Source organism: Cherax quadricarinatus, chromosome 30 (assembly GCF_038502225.1).
Source record: "Cherax quadricarinatus isolate ZL_2023a chromosome 30, ASM3850222v1, whole genome shotgun sequence".
Taxonomy (NCBI): domain Eukaryota; kingdom Metazoa; phylum Arthropoda; class Malacostraca; order Decapoda; family Parastacidae; genus Cherax; species Cherax quadricarinatus.
In genome coordinates, this window is record NC_091321.1 from 23,989,206 (window position 1) to 24,009,326 (window position 20,121).

Here is a 20,121-nt window from a genome sequence, read left to right on the forward strand (position 1 = left end):
TCAAGAGACTTTCACCAGCATCAAGAACATCTCAGTCATTCAGTATGAAGTAAAATTTATTATAATCAAAAAAGAAGCGCTAAGCCACAAGGACTATACAGCAGTATGAAGTAAAAATGGGTTAGGCAGATTTGAGAATAAAAACATCACTTGCCCACCCCTAAACAAGTCACTATTATGATGGGTAGTGTTTTCCCTGGAAACCTCTTACCCTACCTGGTGCACACACAGGATGCCACCTTCAGTATTGACTGAGCAAGGCTTAGTAAAAACCACCTGTGCACTTGTCTTTTGACTAATAATAGTGGTGCCCCCCTTAAGGGAGGTCCCTTGATGCTGGTGAGGGGCTCTTGATCTAGGGAATTGGATCTATGCTCCAGTTCCTTGAATTAAGCCTAAATACCTTCCACCCCCATCCTCCCACAGGCCTTGTATAATCCTACGGGTCTAGCACTTCCCCACGATTATAATAATAGTGTTGCCCTAACTGGAAAGAACCCCAATTGTTGTAACTGGACTTGCCACTCCTGGATGTGCAAGCAATTTCCAGTAATACTTTACCATCTGAGGCCAGGCAAGCTGGTTGCCCAGTGTCTTACTGGAGGGTTACTAGAGATACCCTAAATTAATTCAGTTACTATCAGGCAGACAGACTATCACCACCACCAACAGACGTTATGTTAGAACAGAGCAGATAGCAATTCTTTCTTTTCCCCTAGTAGCTGGATTTCACAAAACAAGAAATATGCTCACTAATAAATGCAAAAGGCGAGGGAAGGTTGCAAGGAGGGTTGAAGGGTTTCCTTACGTATGCCTTCTCTACTTTATTAATTCCTTCCTCCACCTTCCTTCATCCCTTGTTTTTTTTCTCTATTCATGAACACTGAAAAAAGTTTTAACTAAAATGGGAAATTGAAACAATGTAAAAATTTAGAATTTTATTTATCATTTTAGCAATATTGAAATCCTTTCTAATGTATGTGTTGAGTTCACACCACAGGACTATTGATCTTAAGTACAAGGTTATGTAATACACATCTGGGTTAGAAATGGAACAGTATTCACTCAAGAGCATAAAACTCATCATAACTCAGAGGCTTACCAAGTTTCTTGCATGCATGGCCTCGGGTCTTCTTGTAACTTACGCTTCTCTTCTTGTCTCAGGAAAGAATAAGGCCTCAGGATAATATTAGTAATGTCTTTGAATGACCCCCCCCCCTTCCCCCTCTCTGATTTGCTTATATACAATTTACAACAAGATTAGCTTTTTAAATCATACAGATCTGCACAAGTTTATTTAGGTACAGGTACATACAAGTACAATTATATATAAATTACCTAGGATAACCCCCAAAAAAATCAGACAATGAGTGTGCGAGTGCATATCTGTGTCTAACTTGCCCCAAATTGTGTGTATACAATTTTGTTTTATTAAAATGCATTGATAATGTTTTGGAGAGAAAAAATTGATTGTAGATTTAGATTTCTTCTACTATAATCCCTGTTAGCTACTTGGTGTGAAGAGATGGCAGAACAAGCCAACTATAGAGAGGAGAGGATGATATTCTATGTGTGCTATCGTGGTAAAAAGTTGAAAGACATTAAAATTCTTTAGTGCTCATCCATACAGTTGAAAACTGCTATAGTATACGATGCAGGTTTACAATGGTAAGTAGTATCACATGTTGACAATACATTTACTGACAAGGTACACTGCTGTAAACCTCATTAGAAGTACTCTTCTTTGCATTTGCCCACAGTACACTTACTGACAAATTACATATACATTTTGTTGGATGTACAGTACAGTATTTCAAAGCTAGACATTAATTTTAACTTGCCCTTTCTGCATTTTTCTTTATTTGGTTTTCCTAATTTGTCTCTTCTATATACAATACCATCTTCTGGAGCTCCAAAGTTTATCTCAAGGGTGGGATGGGGAGAAGTGATAGGAAGAGAGCTGAGGTATGGGTGCATTTATACCACTGCTGTGTATGCATCACTACTGTGAATAAAATGAGGGGAACATTAAATGTTCTTGAGGTGTGCAGAGTTGACAACGTGACCAGCAAAGAGTGTGATGGCACTAGCTTTGTCCGTAATTGTGTAGACGAATGGTCGGTTACACATGAACTTGATAGGTTCAGGTCCCCCAAATCGTGTGTTGATCAGTGCTGAAACAAAGAAAGACATCCTTCAAAAACATGTTTACACAAGATCAGAACCTTGCTTTACGCAGAGATGATCCAATGTCATAAACTGCTATATTTATTATCTGGTCAAGTTATATTGTAACAGATAAGCATCTGTATGACTAGTGGGTTTAGCATTTAGTTATGACTAACAATTAAAGTCGCTTCCATGTTTCGTCTCTCTAGCTCATACTAAAGAAAGGAATCACAGAAGAGCTAAACCTGTATGAGTTATACAGCACCTAGCTAATGGGAGGATATCAGGTTTGATCTGCAGGGAAGAATGGCACCAGTTCCTTGGGTCATGAGTCATTCTCCAGCATGAAGGCACCTCCCCATCCATGAAGAGAACGTATCAATATTTTTGAAAATACAATATTCAGCAATGAAAAATTTCACAAATTTAGAAAAAATGGTAATATACTAGTATACTACCACCAGAAACTAGCTTTACCCTAAGTGTCCATTCCAATGTATTGTCATATTAAATAAAGGAGAAAAAGGAGACGTTTCAGAGAGGTATATGGTAGTCTTCATACATCACCCATCACTTAGAGTACATGGGAGCTACACATCACATCCAGTACATGGGAGCTACACGCTCATCAGCTTCTGATAGCTTCCCACATAAGACTAATTAGGAACTACAATACACAGAGGGAACAAAATGCAAACTATTACAATATATGCTAGAATATTCTCTTGCCCCTCACTGCTCCCTTCCCCTCCCTCCATATACACCAGGTCTACACACAGCTCCAAGAAACTATATTAAGAAATACTAAAAATGAACTTTTCTCCAATTTTTATACACCATAAATTATAATAATGAAAAGGAAACGCTAAACCTACTAGGATCATACAGCTATACACCAGATAATCATCTCATTTCTTTTGGTCTTTAAATTATACCTGTAGTTTACCTGGAGAGAGTTCCGGGGGTCAATGCCCCCGCGGCCCAGTCTGTGACCAGGCCTCATGGTGGGTCAGAGCCTGATCAACCAGGCTGTTACTGCTGGCTGCACGCAATCCAACTTACCTGGAGTTTACCTGGAGAGAGTTCCGGGGGTCAACGCCCCTGCGGCCCAGTCTGTGACCAGGCCTCCTGGTAGATCAGAGCCTGATCAACCAGGCTGTTGCTGCTGGCTGCACGCAAACCAACGTATGAGCCACAGCCCGGCTGGTCAGGAACCGACTTTAGGTGCTTGTCCAGTGCCAGCTTGAAGACTGCCAGGGGTCTGTTGGTAATCCCCCTTATGTATGCTGGGAGGCAGTTGAACAGTCTCGGGGCCCCTGACACTTATTGTATGGTCTCTTAACATGCTAGTGACATCCCTGCTTTTCATTGGGGGGATGTTGCATCGTCTGCCAAGTCTTTTGCTTTCGTAGCGAGTGATTTTCGTGTGCAAGTTCGGTACTAGTCCCTCTAGGATTTTCCAGGTGTATATAATCGTGCATCTCTCCTGCCTGTGTTCCAGGGAGTACAGGTTCAGGAACTTCAAGTGCTCCCAGTAATTGAGGCGTTTTATCTCCGTTATGCGTAGCATGAAGGTTCTCTGTACATATTCTAGGTCAGCAATTTCGCCTGCCTTGAAAGGTGCTGCTAGTGTGCAGTAATATTCCAGCCTAGATAGAACAAGCGACCTGAAGAGTGTCATCATGGGCTTGGCATCCCTAGTTTTGAAGGTTCTCATTATCCATCTTGTCATTTTTCTAGCAGATGCGATTGATACAATGTTATGTCCTTGAAGGCGAGATCCTCCGACATGATCACTCCCAGGTCTTTGACGTTGGTTTTTCACTCTACACTACCTTACACTTCCTCAAACTTGGGAGTTTGTTCCACTTATCCACAACTATTACCAAACCAGTGCTTTCCTATATCCTTCCCGAATCTGAATTTTTCCAACTTAAAACCATTGCTGAGAGTCCTGTCTTGGCTAGATATTTTTAGCACCCTCTTTACATTCCCTTATTTATTCCAGTTTTCCATTTATACACATCAATCATATCCTCCCCTAATTCTACATTTTTCCAGAGTGCAGATTCAGAGCCCTCAGTCTATCCTCATAGGGAAGATTTCTGATACATGGGATCAACTTCGTCATCCCCCCTTTGTATGTTTTTCAGTGCATTCATATCCATTCTGTAATATGGTGACTAAAACTGTGCCCAGTGTTAAGAACTTTTCATTTGAGCTCAAAGAAACAGACTTACAAAGCAGCAGCAGTCTGGGCTAAACTGCCCAAATTCACTACACAGCTTCACTTTATGAACCTATGGAGATATACTCATACACACTCTGTTTAGGTACATCTGTTTGACTTGCCTATTGTGTGGGGGCAAAACGAAGTCAATAAAGAATCGCATTATACAGTGGACCCTCAACCAACGGCATTAATCCATTCCAGAGGGCTTGCCGTTGGTCGAAATTGCCGTTGGTCGAGTTAATTTTCCCCATAAGAAATAATGGAAATAGAATTAATCCGTTCCTGACACCCCAAAGTCTGAAAAAAAAATTTTATACATGAAATATACATTTCCTTATATGGAAAGGAATGGGACATACAAAATAAACAATAATTAAATGCCACTTACCTTTACTGTGGAGTTGTTGAATGATGTGCCAGCAGCAGGAGAAATTCAGAATTGTCTATTACTTGGAAGGAGAATCCCCTTCCAGAAGAACTTCATTTCCATCATAATTCTCACCCCTTTTTAACACAGGCTTGGCACTAGAAGCTTTCTTGCGACCCATGGTGGCTTATTTAGTGGTTACAAGCACTAGAAATAGTGGAATTATCCAAAATATATGGGAGGCACACGTGGAAACCGACTGCAGCAGCTTGTAAACAATGGCACACTGACTCTTGGAGTGGTTAGGCCCACTCAGGCCACGCTCCAGGCACATCGACATGTTCCGGACAAACGTCATTGGTTAAGGCATTTTTTCTACGGCAAAAAGTGCCGTTAGACGAAATTGCTGTTACTTAATGCCGCAGTTAGTCAAGGGTCGACTGTACTGCATTTGTGTCTTGTTTATGAACCTATACAAGAATTTTAAATTACTAGTCGACAGTTATAAAATATCATTGAAATTGAATTAGTTATAAAAAAAAAAAAAGGGTATCATGGGATACCTGGTAAACTAGTGCAATTTTGCCTAAGTTATGGATGTATTGTGACTGACTTAACTGGCAAATATTAACGGTTCAAACCTGGAGATTAAATTCAACATGTGACAATCTTAAATTTATTCAGCCAAGCACACATCCACACTGTAGGGAAAAAATAAAAGTTTTCAAATGTACATAATAAGCACAACGTTCTGGACCTCTGCTAAAAAGAGACAAGAACATTTTGACATATGTAGTTCTCAGCATGATATACAGCGTTCACGACGTACCTGTGGCAGCGGCAGCTACGGTGCCTTCCTCAGTGACCTCTACAGTAGCTTGGTGGATGATTGTGTCTACGAAGAGTGTCGCAGACCTTGTGAAATCTGTCAGGTTGGCCTTAGATTCATCAAACAGGTCCCTTACACCCATCCGGTACAACAACTGTAATGGTGAATCTCTGGTACCAAATGATAGTTTTATTTATCCTATCGCAGTAAAACAAATAAGCGAATTTTAAATTAAATGTATCGTTAAGTATTAATTGGAGAGGGAAGCAGGAAGGGCAGGACGAATGAAGCCAAACTACAAGAGAGGGGACTATACAGGCATGAAGACTTTCTTGCATGGGGTTCAGTGGAACAGAGAACTGGCAGGGAAGTCAGTAAAGGAGATGATGGAATGTGACAACAATATGCAAGGAAGCTGAGCAGAGGTTTGTACCCAAGGGTAACAGAAATAATGAGAGTCAGGTTGAGCCTTTGGTTCACCCAAAGGTGTAGAGAGGCCAAAACCAAATGTGCTAGAGAATGGAAGAAGTATAGAAGGCAAAGGACCCAGGAGAATAAGGAGAGCAGTCGTAGAGCCAGAAATGAATATACAATGGTAAGAAGGGAGGCCCAACGACAACGCGAAAATGACATAGCAGCGAAAGAGTGGTGGAGCACCTAGAAAGGAACGAGTTTATGAATGATAACCATCACTGTTTTAGGGAAGGAAAATCCTGTTACAGACCTACTGGAGCATTACGAGAACGTGATGGAAGTAAGAAAAAGAGAGGAAGAGAGAGAGAGAGGAAGACATTGCATTTTTCTTAGACTGTAAGAAGGCTTTCAACACAGTTCTACACAAGAGTTTGGTGCAAAAGCTAGAGGAGGAGGGAGAAATAACAGGATAGGCACTGCAATGGATCAGAGAATACCTGACAAAGGAAACAACGAGTCGAGGTACACAACGAGGTGTCAGAATAGGCACCTGTGGCGAGTGGGGTACCACTGGGGTCAGTCCTAGGGCTGGTGCTATTTATGATGTATGCGAATGACATGATAGAAGGGATAGATTCAGAGGTGTCCTTGTTTGCAGGCATTGTGAAGCTAATGCGAGGAATTCAATCTGATAAGGATCAGGTAGGACTACAAGGAGATCTGGACAGGCTTCAAGCCTGGTCCAGCAACTGGCTCTTTTGAGTTTAACTTCACCAAGTGCAAAGTCATGAAGATTGGGGAAGATTAAAGACCGCAGACAGTACAGGCTAGGGGGCCAAAGACTAAGCTTCACCCAAGGAAAAGGATCTTGGGGTGAGTATAATACTGAGCACATCAACCAAATAACTGCTCACCTAATTGTGGTTGCAGGGGTCGAGACTCGGCTCCTGGCCCTGCCTCTTCACTGATCGCTACTAGGTCCTCTCTCTCTGCTTTCCAAGCTTTGGTTCCTGCCTCCACTACATCACTTGCTAGGCTATTCCATTTCCTGACGACTATGACTGAAGAAATACTTCCTAACATCCCTCTGACTCGTCTGAGTCTTCAGCATCCAATTGTGATCCCCTTGTTTCTGTGTCCCCTCTCTGGAACAACCTGTCCGTCTACCTTATCTATTCCACGCAGTATTTTGTATGTCGTTATCATGTCTCCCCTGACCCTCCTGTCCTCCAATGTCGTCAGTCCGGTGTCCCTTAACCTTTCTTTGTAGGGCATACCCCTGAGCTCCGGAACTAGCCTTGTTGCAAACCTTTGCACTTTCTCTAATTTCTTGACGTGCTTGACCAGGTGTAGGTTCCAAACTGGTGCTGCATACTCCAGTATGGGCCTGATGCACACAGTGTACAATGTCTTGAACGATTCCTTAGTAAGGGATCAGAATGCTATTCTCAGGTTTGCCAGGCGCCCATATGCTGCAGCAGCTATCTGGTTGATGTGTGCCTCCGGAGACATGCTCGGTGTTATGGTCACTCCAAGATCTTTCTCCTTGAGCGAGGTTTGCAGTCTTTGGCTACCTAGTCTATACTCTGTCTGCGGTCTTCTTTGCCCTTCTCAGATCTTCATGACTTTGCATTTGGCAGGGTTGAATTCAAGAAGCCAGTTGCTGGACCACGTGTCCAGCCTGTCCAGGTCTCTTTGAAGTTCTGCCTGATCCTCATCTGATTTAATTCTCCTCATTAACTTCACATCATCTGCAAACAGGGACACCTCTGAGTCTATCCCTTCCATCATGTCATTCACATATACCAAAAATAGCACTGGTCCTAGGACTGACCCCTGTGGGACCCCGCTCGTCAAAGGTGCCCACTGTGATACCTCATCCCGTACCATGACTCGTTGTTGCCTCCCTGTCAGGTTTTCTCTGATCCATTGCAGTGTCCTTCCTGTTATACGTGCCTGATCCTCTAGTTTCTGCACTAGTCGCTTGTGAGGAACTGTATCGAAGGCCTTGCAGTCCAAGAAAATGCAATCAACCCACCCCTGTCTTGTGTTTTACGTTCTGTAACTTTGTCGTAAAACTCCAGAAGGTTTGAATCCGTGCTGGTTATCGTTTATAATCTTGTTCCATTCCAGGTGCTCCATCACTCTCCTCCTAATAATCTTCTCCATGACTTTGCATACTATACACGTCAGTGACACTGGTCTGTAATTTAGTGTCTCTTTTCTGTCTCCTTTTTTAAAAGTGGGAACTACATTTGCGGTCTTCCATACCTCAGGTAGTTGCCCAGTTTCAAGGGATGTGTTGAAGATTGTGGTTAATGGCACACACAGTATATCTGCTCCCTCCCTGAGGACCCACGGGGAGATGTCCGGTCCCATTACCTTTGAGGTATCAAGGTCACTTAGCAGCTTCACCTCCTCAGTTGTGTGCATATCATCCAGCACTTGTTGGTCTGTTCCCTGTTGGTGTCCCCCTCTGTCCTGTCTTCCCGAAGTCCTTCCTGTCTCCACTGTGAATACTTCCTTAAATCTCATACTGAGCTCCTCACATACCTCTTGATCGTTTCTTGTGAGTTCCCCACCTTCTTTCCTCAGCCTGACCACCTGGATTTTGACTATCGTCTTTCTCCTAATGTGGCTAAACAGCAGTTTCGGGTCAGACTTTGCTTTCGATGCTATGTCGTTTTCATACTGTGCATATTCGTTTCTGGCTCTTCGACTGTTCTCCTTGTTTTCCTGGGTCCTTTGCCTTCTACACCTCTTCCATTCTCTAATGCACTTAGTTTTTGCCTCCCTGCACCTTCGGGTAAACCAAGGACTCTATTTGTTCTTCCCAATGTTTCTGTTGCCCTTGGGAACAAACCTTTCCTCTGCCTCCTTGCATTTTGTTGTTACATATTCCATCATTTCATTTACTGACTTTCCTACCATTTCTCTGTCCCACTGCACCTCCCGCAGGAAGTTCCTCATACCTGTGTAGTCCCCCCTTTTAAAGTTTGGCTTTTCCTGTTCGACTCCTGTTACTCTCTCCACCTGTAACTACTATGTAATCAAAACTCAGGACTACATGGTCACTAGCTCCGAGGGGCCTCTCATATGTGATGTCATCAATGTCTGAGCTACTCAGGGTGAACACAAGGTCCAGTCTTGCTGGTTCATCCTCCCCTCTCTCTCTGGTAGTGTCCCTGATGTGTTGATGCATGAGGTTTTCCAGTACCACATCCATCATCTTGGCTCTCCATGTTTCGGGGCCCCCATGAGGCTCCAGGTTTTCCCAATCGATCTCCCTGGCAAACTTAAGAATAACTTTTCGACACCTTAGTAAGGAATTGTTCAAGACTCTGTACACCGTGTACATCAGGACCATATTGGAGTACACAGCACCAGTATGGAATGCACACCTGGTCACTCACATCAAGTAATTAGAGAAAGTGCAAAGGTGTGCAACAAGACTAGCCCCGGAATTAAGGCCTATGTCCTACGAGGAGAAGTTAGGTTAACTCGTCCTGACTATACTAGGACAGAAGGGATATGGGGGACATGTTAACAACATATAAAATACTGAGAGGAATTGACATGATGGGCAGACAGGATGTTCCAGAGATGTGACACAGCAACAAGGGGTCATAACTGGAAGTTGAAGACTCCGATGAGTCAGAGGGATGTTAGGAAGTATTTCTTCGGCCATAGAGTTGTCAGGAAGTGTGTGATGCAGTTCAGATGGGCTTGTGAGGTCTCTAGGGAGACCTAATTATATGGTCACACCTGCCTTAGCAAATGTCGGGTAGTCACGCCCACGTCTGAGGTCTTTTGTTCTTGACGGCGTCAGACCTTGGCGTCAGGTCGTAACACGTGGTACATACCCCATTGGGGAGGGGGTACTTTGACTACGATATAAGCCCAGGGAACAGCTGAGCAAGGAGGTTGTTGGTGACAGGTCCGGGGAGCGGGAGCTCTGGACAGCTGCGTGTGTAGTGGACCACGCATTGGGAATCTCGGGTCAGCTGGTCGGTGAATTAAGAGTGAGTACTAGTCCAGGTTACTGATAACATCTACCTTTCCCCCTGGTAATAAGTCTCATAGGTCAATTGTTATATTATGTAAATGTCCATCAGTGTATGTGGTATTCTAGCCCTTTTATGTTATAAAGTAAACTATAGCCATAGTTCCCATTTTTTTTATTTTGTACCTCCATATGCTATTCCCTATTCTGTTAAGCACTGGGATACACAGGAGACGTGCTCACTCGCTGGGATACCTCAGGTAGAGTGGGTAGAGGTCTCAAGTGGAATAGTTTGGAAAGTGACGTAGTGGAGGCAGAATCCATACAGTTTTAAGATGAGGTATGATAAAGCTCATGGAGCAGGGAGAGAGAGAGAGAGAGGACCTAGTAGCGACCAATGAAGAGGCGGGGCCATGAGCTATGAATCGATCCCTGCAACTACAATTAGGTGCGTACACATATAACACCCGTCCCCTACGCACAACACATACTAACAACCTAATGGGCTGGATTTAGGTCACTGGGTAAAGCGAGACAATAACTGGTTCTGCTCTTGACGCTCTTATTCACCTACCAGCAAATACTTGAAACGTTGATAAAGAAAGAGAGAGCTTAATACAAATATTAACGTGATACTACAAACATTATCGTTATCCCGTATACAATGTATTTACAGATTTCTATGTAGATTTTTGAAGTCTACTTACAGCAATGAGTTCTTTCTCTAGCCTCGTCTCCATTTTAAACCTTGGCAGACCGACTTCAACCTTCTTCGGGGTCATGAGCTTGTAAGTTTCAATGAAGGTCTGCGGTGTGAGGTTCTTGAGAATGGACTCTGTGCTAAACGCGGTGGGCACAAACAGGAACATGGAGAAATTAGAGTTGAGGTATGGGAGCTCGAGAACCTCTGCTCCTAAGCTCTCAGATACTCCTGTGGGTAATTAAATTCAATTACAGTTTTTGAGGGGAAAAAAAAAGACCATAACATGGAGATACAGACGAGAGTGAACTGAACTGAAAAGAGCAATGAAGTAATTATTGGCATGCGCTCCCAAGATATTGTATCTTTTCCAGAAATATATATTGTACTTTGATACACAAATGCAACATTTCAGTGTACTTTCTTTATTACTTGTATAAAAGATTATACAAAATACTGTGTTTAGTAATTATAAAAGAAAGCCCACAAGACTAGCATTAAGTTGTACGTGAATTAACCACAGACCCACATTAAACAATGCCACAAGCATAACAGAACGATACGCGATACACGTCGTGCTCCAGTTTAAAGTGAATACATGTTCAAGAAATCCATGAAAGTATTCGGTGTTCTTTAATAACAGAATGAGGGAATAGAGAAATGACACAAAGATTAGATCAGGCAAGACTTCAGGAAATAGAACAAGTATTTCCTGATGCGGGTCTTAGTCATATGATGACCAGCCACCGGAGATATTGGTCATCTGACCGAGGCCTTCCACCCTCTTAAATGGGTATGCGTGTATATATTATATTAATATTAATGTATATATATATTAATATTAATGTATATATTATATTAATAATTAATATTAATATCTTTCTTCTTTCAACGTACCAGCCATATCCCACCGAGGCAGGGTGGCCCAAAAGGAAAAACGAAAGTTTCTCCTTTCAAATTTAGTAATTTATACAGAAGGGGTTACTAGCCCCTTGCTCCCGGCATTTTAGTCGCCTCTTACGACACGCATGGCTTACGGAGGAAGAATTCTGTTCCACTTCCGGTGGACCTACTTCCGGTAGTACCCAGGGAGGTACTACCGTCCTGCCAAGTGAGTGTAAAACGAAAGCCTGTAATTGTTTTACATGATGGTAGGATTGCTAGTGTCTTTTTTTCTGTCTCAAACATGCAAGATTTCAGGTACGTCTTGCTACTTCTACTTACACTTAGGTCATACTACACATATATGTACAAGCATATATATACACACCCCTCTGGATTTTCTTTTATTTTCTTTCTAGTTCTTGTTTATTTCCTTTTATCTCCATGGGTGTGTGGAACAGAATTCTTCCTCCGTAAGCCATGCGTGCTTTAAGAGGCGACTAAAAAAAATGCCTCGGCATGATAGTGGCTATCTTTGTACTTTACAAATCAAAATTGTAATTACACATTGTAACCTTTACAAAGAAAAACTATTATTATTATATTATTATTATAATTATTATAAAATGCCAGGAACAAGGGCCTAGTAACCCTTCTCCTGTATAAATTACTACATTTAAAAAGAGAAACTTTCGTTTTTCTTTTTGGGCCACCCTGCCTTAGTGGGATACGGCCGGTTTGTTGAAAAAAAAATAATGAGTACACGTAAAATCGACACTGGTTAGCCGAGTAGCATTCAGGTTTTACCTCCCCCACTCACTCTTATGGATAAACCAGTATTTACCCAAGGGTGAAGTGCCCAAACCTCGGGAATAGGATTGTTTATTGTTTATTGCTGATTCCCATAGACCCATTTTTCTCTTACGAGAAGGAATTTTCCTACTGACAGACGAGAGATACACGTGGCCTGGTGGCTAAAGCTCTCGCTTCACACGGAGAGGGGTTCAGGTTCGATTTCCGGTGAGGGTAGAAACATTGGGCGTGTTTCTTTACACCGGTTGTCCATGTTCCCCATCAGTAAAATGGTTACCTGGGTGTTAGTCGACTGGTGTGGGTCGCATCCTGGAACGAAACTGACCTAATTTGCCCGAAATGCTCTGCATAACAAGCGGTTTTCTATATAGTAGTATGTCATTGATGTCAGCTAGGACTGTATACCTTGTACATGTACAAATAAAGATATTATTATTATCAGTATACTGAAGTCTTTCATAATGATACGATACGAGTGTGACGGCATATTGGGGATAGCTGAGATGATGCTAATGTTGTGGTCTATAGGTCATTACTGAATGTTGATGGGCTTTTATAAGCTTCCTACTGCTAGTTATAATATCTTGCCTTCATCTTTCTGGCACCTGGCACTCGTCTGCTAGACGTCATCTCATTCTAGGTAGAGTCGTTCCCTTGAATGAATCTACCTGAACTTTCTTACTCATTTCTGCAACATTGCAAGCTCCTGAAGATGTGTTGACTGCAACAAAAAGCCTAGAGCTATCATTCAACTCCTCCCATGGTTATCTTGTATCGCTTGTTCGCGACTGCATAATAATTTAATAAATTATAAACAATTAATATATATATATATATATATATATATATATATATATATATATATATATATATATATATATATATATATATATATATATATATATGCAATAAGATCACAGTAAACAGTTGAGAAAGTAGTATCAAGCAAGTCCATGGTCGACAGGAATATAATTGAATCTTGTTTCATAAAAAGCAGTTTTGACAATAATATGAATATTTCCTTTGGTTTATATAAATTAGATCCATTTATAATTAATAGAATTTGGGAAGAATTTAATAATACACTGGACAAATAATTTTTAAATTTTCTTGGGTAGAATAGCTTGGGGGTGAGTTGTGCAAAGGACCTATCCAAGTTGGCTCGCCGCGCGTCACGTGTTTAACCGTTGTGGGATCTGATAGTGAGGTGCTGGCCGACCCCTTATATAGCTTCCTTGGATGCTTCACTTTCATAGTTCCTTGATAATGTGAGTAGTCACGAAAGCGCTTGGAATTTCTCTATTCTTTCAGAGTGGTTGTTTTGCATATATATTATTATATATATATATATATATATATATATATATATATATATATATATATATATATATATATATGTCGTGCCGAATAAGCAGAACTTGCGATCTTGGCTTAAATAGCAACGCTCATCTTGCCATACAAGACAAGCGAAAATTTGTTTATGCAATAATTTAGCCAAAATCATTCTGAACCTAATGAAAAAAATATATTTCTCTGTGTTTGTTTAGTATTAAATTATTGTAAACAAATCTAAAATATATTTAGTTGGGTTAGGCTAAAATAAATTGCTCTTGCTATAATAAGGTTAGGCAAGTTTTCTAAGATTCTTTTGTTGCAAAATTAAAAATTTTTACATTAACATTAATGAAAATTTTTTTATCTTTAAACATATAAGAGAAAAAGTCAGAAAGGACTTAATTTTAAATGAGTTCTTGCTAACTGACCAGTTTTACATATTCGGCACGACAATAATTATATATATATATATATATATATATATATATATATATATATATATATATATATATATATATATATATATATATATATATATATATATATATTAATTTTCATGCCTAAGGGCAATATGTGGTGTGAATATCAAACAGAGAATTCGTAGTTTGTAGAGTAGGAGGAAGTGCGGGGTTACCAAAAGTATTATCCAGAGGGCTGAGAAGGGATATTGAGGTGGTTTGAACATTTAGAAAATGGAGCAAAATAAGATGACTTGGAGAGTGTATAATCGTATAATCTGTAGTGGAGGGAATGGGGTGTAGGGAGGAGATAAAGATTTTGTTTGAGAGGGACTTGAACATCCAACAGGCGTGTGAGTGTGTGTGGAAGATTGGAGTGGAGGCCAGTAGTTTGTAAGACTCGACATGCTGTTAAAATGTGAGCAAGGTAACATTTACGAAGGGGTTTATGGAAACCGGTTGTCCGGAATGAGTCGTACAGGTGAAGAGTATAGTGCCTACACTCTTAATTAGGGGTGGGGACATGGCAGTTTAGAGGATGGGGGTATCTGAACTGTGGTATTGGTGCATCTCTGGCAAGACTGTGATGGTGAAAGTGTGTCGCCCTACCTCCGTGGGAGACAGCCGGTGTGTTACTTAATATAAAAAAAAATATAATCATTAATATTACTCCTGAATTTCGGATGATTAAGGAATAGAGTTTAAATAACAGTTAAAAAACATTCAGGAATCAGGAAGCTGTGCGATCTTTTCCGGGAGCAAAGTTTTTGCTAATATTGTACATATATATATAATTATATATATATATATATATATATATATATATATATATATATATATATATATATATATATATATGTCGTGCCGAATAGGCAGAACTTGCGATCTTGGCTTAAATAGCAACGCTCATCTTGCCATATAGGACAAGTGAAAATTTGTGTATGCAATAATTTCGCCAAAATCATTCTTAACCTAACGAAAAAAATATGTTTCATTGTGTTTGTTTAGTATTAAATTATTGTAAACAAATCTAAAATATATTTAGTTGGGTTAGGCTAAAATAAATTGTTCTTGTTATAATAAGGTTAGGTAAGTTTTCTAAGATTCTTTTGGTGCAAAATTAAAAAAATTTACAATATCATTAATTAAAAAAATATATCTTTAAACGTATAAGAGAAAATTTTAGAAAGGACTTAATTTTAAATGAGTTCTTGCTAATTGACCAGTTTTACATATTCGGCACGACATATATATATATATATATATATATATATATATTATTTATTTAGAGAAATTTATCCTTTGTCAATTATGCATATTCTAAATGTAAATGGCAGAGTTTCTGTGGACATAGGATGAAATTACCACATGTCTGAGACTGAAATATTGTGTTTTACCGTGCTTGAACGTTCCCTCCTGCACCATCATCTTTACCACCCCGGGAGACTGTCCAGGTGGCACCAGGAACTCCTGTCGGCGAGTCAACTTGGGTTGGAAGGCCGTCTCCCATAGTCCCTTGAAGAAGACAGCGTTTATGAGAGCAAACCGTGTGGATGGCGGCAGGTCTTGTATTAGGTTGGGGATCCTGCCTTCAGTGGTGATGTTGACGTCGTGGTTGATGAGTTGCCGAGCTGATTCTGCATCCCTGAAGTCAACCTGTTTCAGACCATCAGTTATGATAGTGGAGAGGCACCTGTCCAATACCAGCCAGTTCGCGAAGTAGGCCTTGTTGCTACTTCTGAAGTTGGTCCCTGGGGAGCCGCTGGGGTTAGTCTCCAATCTGCCATGGACAGTAAATCAAGTATCACTGATAAATGGATGTTTTTATGTGCACTTCATATTGTGTAACTGCTACCGAGTTACATACATTTATTGCTACTACTGTACTACGCCCATCACGATTATACTGATACATCTTCAAGATTGGTGCTTATTACTTTTTAACACCAGTAAATTTACAAGCAGCTGTGCAACCTCCTCTCATTTCCAAGCCCAGTCCTATCTAAAAATATACTACCATCTCTCAGGAAGCGACCCCGCAACTTCCACGAACGTATTTACTGCAAAGATAATGTGTGCAACAGGTACAGTAGACTCCCCTCTGCGTCAATAGGTCTGAGATTAAACCTAGGTCCTTCGTTTCTGAGCAGATGACACTAAAACTGAGTAACAAGAACTTTTAATGGTGCTGTGAGAATGCTACTACTACATTAGTTACTAATGTGACTAATAAATTAAGATTTCGTATCAAAATCATGACTTGGCGACGGAAGGCCACTAGCATCCATCAAACCCCTAAAACTGAAAAAGACACCAAAGGATTGCTCGCAGCGAAAAGGGGTACAACCCTTGCTCTAGCCTCCATCTTACAGATGAGATAAGCTATCATGGTCACCACGAAAACTGATTTCACACGACAAGCTAAACAGAGATCAGCACTCCACCCGTGTATATATCATCACCCTTGTAGAGGCTGTAAATAAGAATATATAAAGGAAACTGAAGATTTAAAAAATCGTTAATTAACTCAAGTACGTCTGCAGTAACAACAACGAACAACACTTATGTGGTGCAAAGTAGCAAGCATCCTATGGATTGGGAAAAAAAGCTGGAGTCAACATTGTTAAAGAGGACTTCACCAGCATCACCTGCTTAAAACCAGCTCTAATTATGACTAAAGATACTATTCCTCAGAGCAGATTTCCTAATTTAACCTTGCCCCCACAACTGCATCGTACTCAAGGGAATACCAACAAATATCTGTAACTCTCTTGTACAGCTCAATTTCCAGAGAATCCCGAATAGTGGAGCACTGAAGTAGGCCTACTGGTCTTTCCATGCTTCATGCACTGGTCACTTCACTTGATGTACCACCCTTCTTTCTAATGTAAATATGAGCATATCTAATTTTCTAGATTCAGTTGCTGTACAGCCCTTGTGGCTTAGCGCTTCTTTTTGATAATAATAATAATAATAATAATCTAGATTCAGTTGAGATAGTTCATGTGAAAGAGATGTGCACCTCTAGAAATAATGGTTTTTACGTATTATAAACGGTATAAAATATCGACAAATTGATGAGTAACAGCTGACGAGTTACAAACTGATGAGTAACTTGTGCAACAATAGGAATTATTGACGAAACGTTTCGTCTGCGCTTCAGGCTTTATCTGTCGAATACAGAGATGAAATGCCACTCCACCAGGAGATGAGGCAGACGATGTACAGGTAACATGATGTAACGAGTCCATCACCCATGATGCATATTAAATCAGTCTCTTAGGCCAAAAGATTTGATCATCTTTCACCAAGTGATGGACTGACGAATCAGACACTTGTGCAACACTTGGGTATTTTTATTGTGAAAACGTTTCGCTATCCATTGCTTCCTCAGTCTAATACAGAGAAGAATGGTTGAAGATCAGAAGGAATGCGAGGTAATCACTCCATCAAGAGTGATGGGCTGATCACATCGACTCCATGCTGAGGGACTTATTACCTCAAATTCCTTCTGATCTTAAACCAGTCTTCTCTATTAGACTGAAGAACCCCCTAGTTGGCGAAACGTTACAACAGTAAAGATACCCAAGTGTTGCACAAGTCTCATTCATCATCCTGTCGGATCTCTGAGCCATTTATCTACACTACAGTAATGGATTGATTACATTACACTACCTCTCCCCCTCGTCGTCCACCACGACTTTCTCAGGGAGTATGATTCATCTCTGTATGCGACTGATGAAGTCTGCAGCGCAGGAGCAATGTTTAGTTAGTGAAGATTCCTGGTGTTGCGTCTTAATGATTTCTCTGTTTTACCTGAGTTTTCATCACTGGCAAGTTGCCATAAATTCACACAAATGACCTTGTTTTAACTTGTGTTTATTTTTTTTTTTGCCCCCATATCTATGGAAAGAGCCAGTCACTTTGACACCACCTACCATAATCACTGTCGCACTAGCTTCAACAATCACCATCGCACTTCAACAATCAGTGGCACAGATTACCACAATCACAGCCGCACAAACTACCACAATCATTGGTGCAACAGCCACCGCTAATACTCACAGGAGCTTGAGGGCGCCGTATCCAAAGAAGGTGCCGGTCTTGGAGTTTACGCCTAGCGCTTGTTCCAGCTCCTTCTTTGTGTTGCCTTCAGCGCCAAAGTATGCCAGAGCCAGAGCACTCCACAGGCTATACGGGGAGACAAAGATGCTCTGCTGAGGACTGCTAGAAGCAAGAAAGGTGAAGAGCGACAGACCGAAGGATTCTACGCTGCGGGTGATGCTTGTGGATCTTGTGTTTTGCTCCCCGGGGAAGCAGGTGTTGGCCTGAGCAGCACACAGTGTGGTACAGGTCGCTGCAACCAACACCACCAGCGTCACTTTCACTGCTTCTCCCGGCATCCTGGGAAAAGTTAACATATGTTACACTAACTCTCTCGTAAGCGGTTGTGTTGACCGAAAACAATGACAGTTTTATCACAGTACATACGCAAGCAGACACTTTGATAACTAGAACATGAATATTAGTAAAAACAAAGTTATACTATAGGAACTTGACGTAACAAATGAAGTGTTTTGAACCAATCTCTAGAGTGAAATTAATGGCTTAATATTAGGTTCTGCTAATTTAGTTAGGAATAAAGCTGCGAAGACCGGACACCTTTGTCCATGACTTTCGCTTAGCCGATTTCATGGGGCTGAGGGATTATCTGGGTGGGGTGAACTGGTGTGACCTGACAGGTTATTCTGTGGGTCAGGTAGGTAGTGACTTATATTAGAACTTACATTCCGAATAGGGAAATTAGAGCAAACAAAAATTACCTAAATAGATAAACATCTCATAGGTCAAAAAGAGACATTTACAGATGAATCAAATGACTAAAGAGAACACTTAAGAGATCAATATATTCAATTAGAGATAAATAAGAAAAGGAGTAAGAAAAGCCAAGATATTATGAAATTAAAGTGGCAAGGTAATCGAAGACCAACCCCAAAGGTTTCTTTAAGGCATATAGGAGTAAAATTAGGGACAATATGGGCCCACTTAAAAGTTGCTAAGGACAGCTCACTGTCAGTGACAAAAAAATTTGTACAATCTTCAACACTTTTTTTTTCGCCGGTATTCTCCCGGCCCGGGTCTTTTCCAAGTAGTGGTGACCCGGCCTTGGCTCCCTATCTGGGGAGTGTCTCGAGACTTAAGTCTCCCATGGGAGGAGGACTTATTTCCTCTCAGTTTTTACGCAGGAAGATACTAGCAAAATTCCAAAAATAAAAAATTATGTAGGTCAGGACGAAAATAAATTATGCATGATCAAAGTCACTAGTGACATGGTTCAAATTCAAATTTCAAATTTATTTATTTATTTGCAAGTAGTATATTGAGATTATGTATTTACAATAATGGGTTGCAGTGCAGAGAGAGCCTCTATTATGCCTAGACATTAAGGGCCGACTTAATTTAATGGCTTACTGACTACTTAACACTAAAGAAATTTATCATAGTTGTACAGTAGATCTATTAATTATAAGTGAATCTAATTTATATAAACCAAAGGATATATTCATATATTCCAAAATGTTTTTTGTGAAACATGATTCAATTATATTTCTGTCGACAATGGACAATAGGTTCAAAAGTAAATATTGAAATTACGTTATGGGAATATTGAGTATTGAGCATTTAGTCTAGGGTGATTAAGTGGTTTTTGAGAAGAATCTTAAATTGATTTTCAGACCAGGTTACTTTAGTATTTTCTGGAAATTTTCCTGGGCAGAACCATAGTTGACGGATAGGAAACCGGTTTACATAATTAGGGAGAAAGAGCGATGACGCATCACAAGCACCGCAAGGATCAGTGTTGGGCCCTTTGTTCACAATATACATAAAGGACATGGATTAGGGAATATATAGTCACA

General features: G+C 40.5%; 1 protein-coding gene across 1 annotated transcript in view; it reads right to left on the reverse strand.

Annotated features, from left to right (window-relative positions):
* Positions 1-925: 925 nt before the first annotated feature.
* The window catches only part of LOC128692706 (serine protease inhibitor 88Ea), a 29,923-nt gene continuing 10,727 nt past the window's right edge, over positions 926-20,121 (reverse strand). Inside the window, exons 2-6 of the mRNA XM_053782013.2 lie at positions 18,269-18,607; positions 15,601-15,983; positions 10,723-10,946; positions 5,599-5,752; positions 926-2,174 (exon numbers count right to left, since the gene is read on the reverse strand). Of these exons, the coding sequence (XP_053637988.1) occupies positions 2,029-2,174; positions 5,599-5,752; positions 10,723-10,946; positions 15,601-15,983; positions 18,269-18,606 (1,245 nt within the window). The 5' untranslated portion in view covers position 18,607 and the 3' untranslated portion in view covers positions 926-2,028. The remainder of the gene's footprint in view (positions 2,175-5,598; positions 5,753-10,722; positions 10,947-15,600; positions 15,984-18,268; positions 18,608-20,121) is intronic.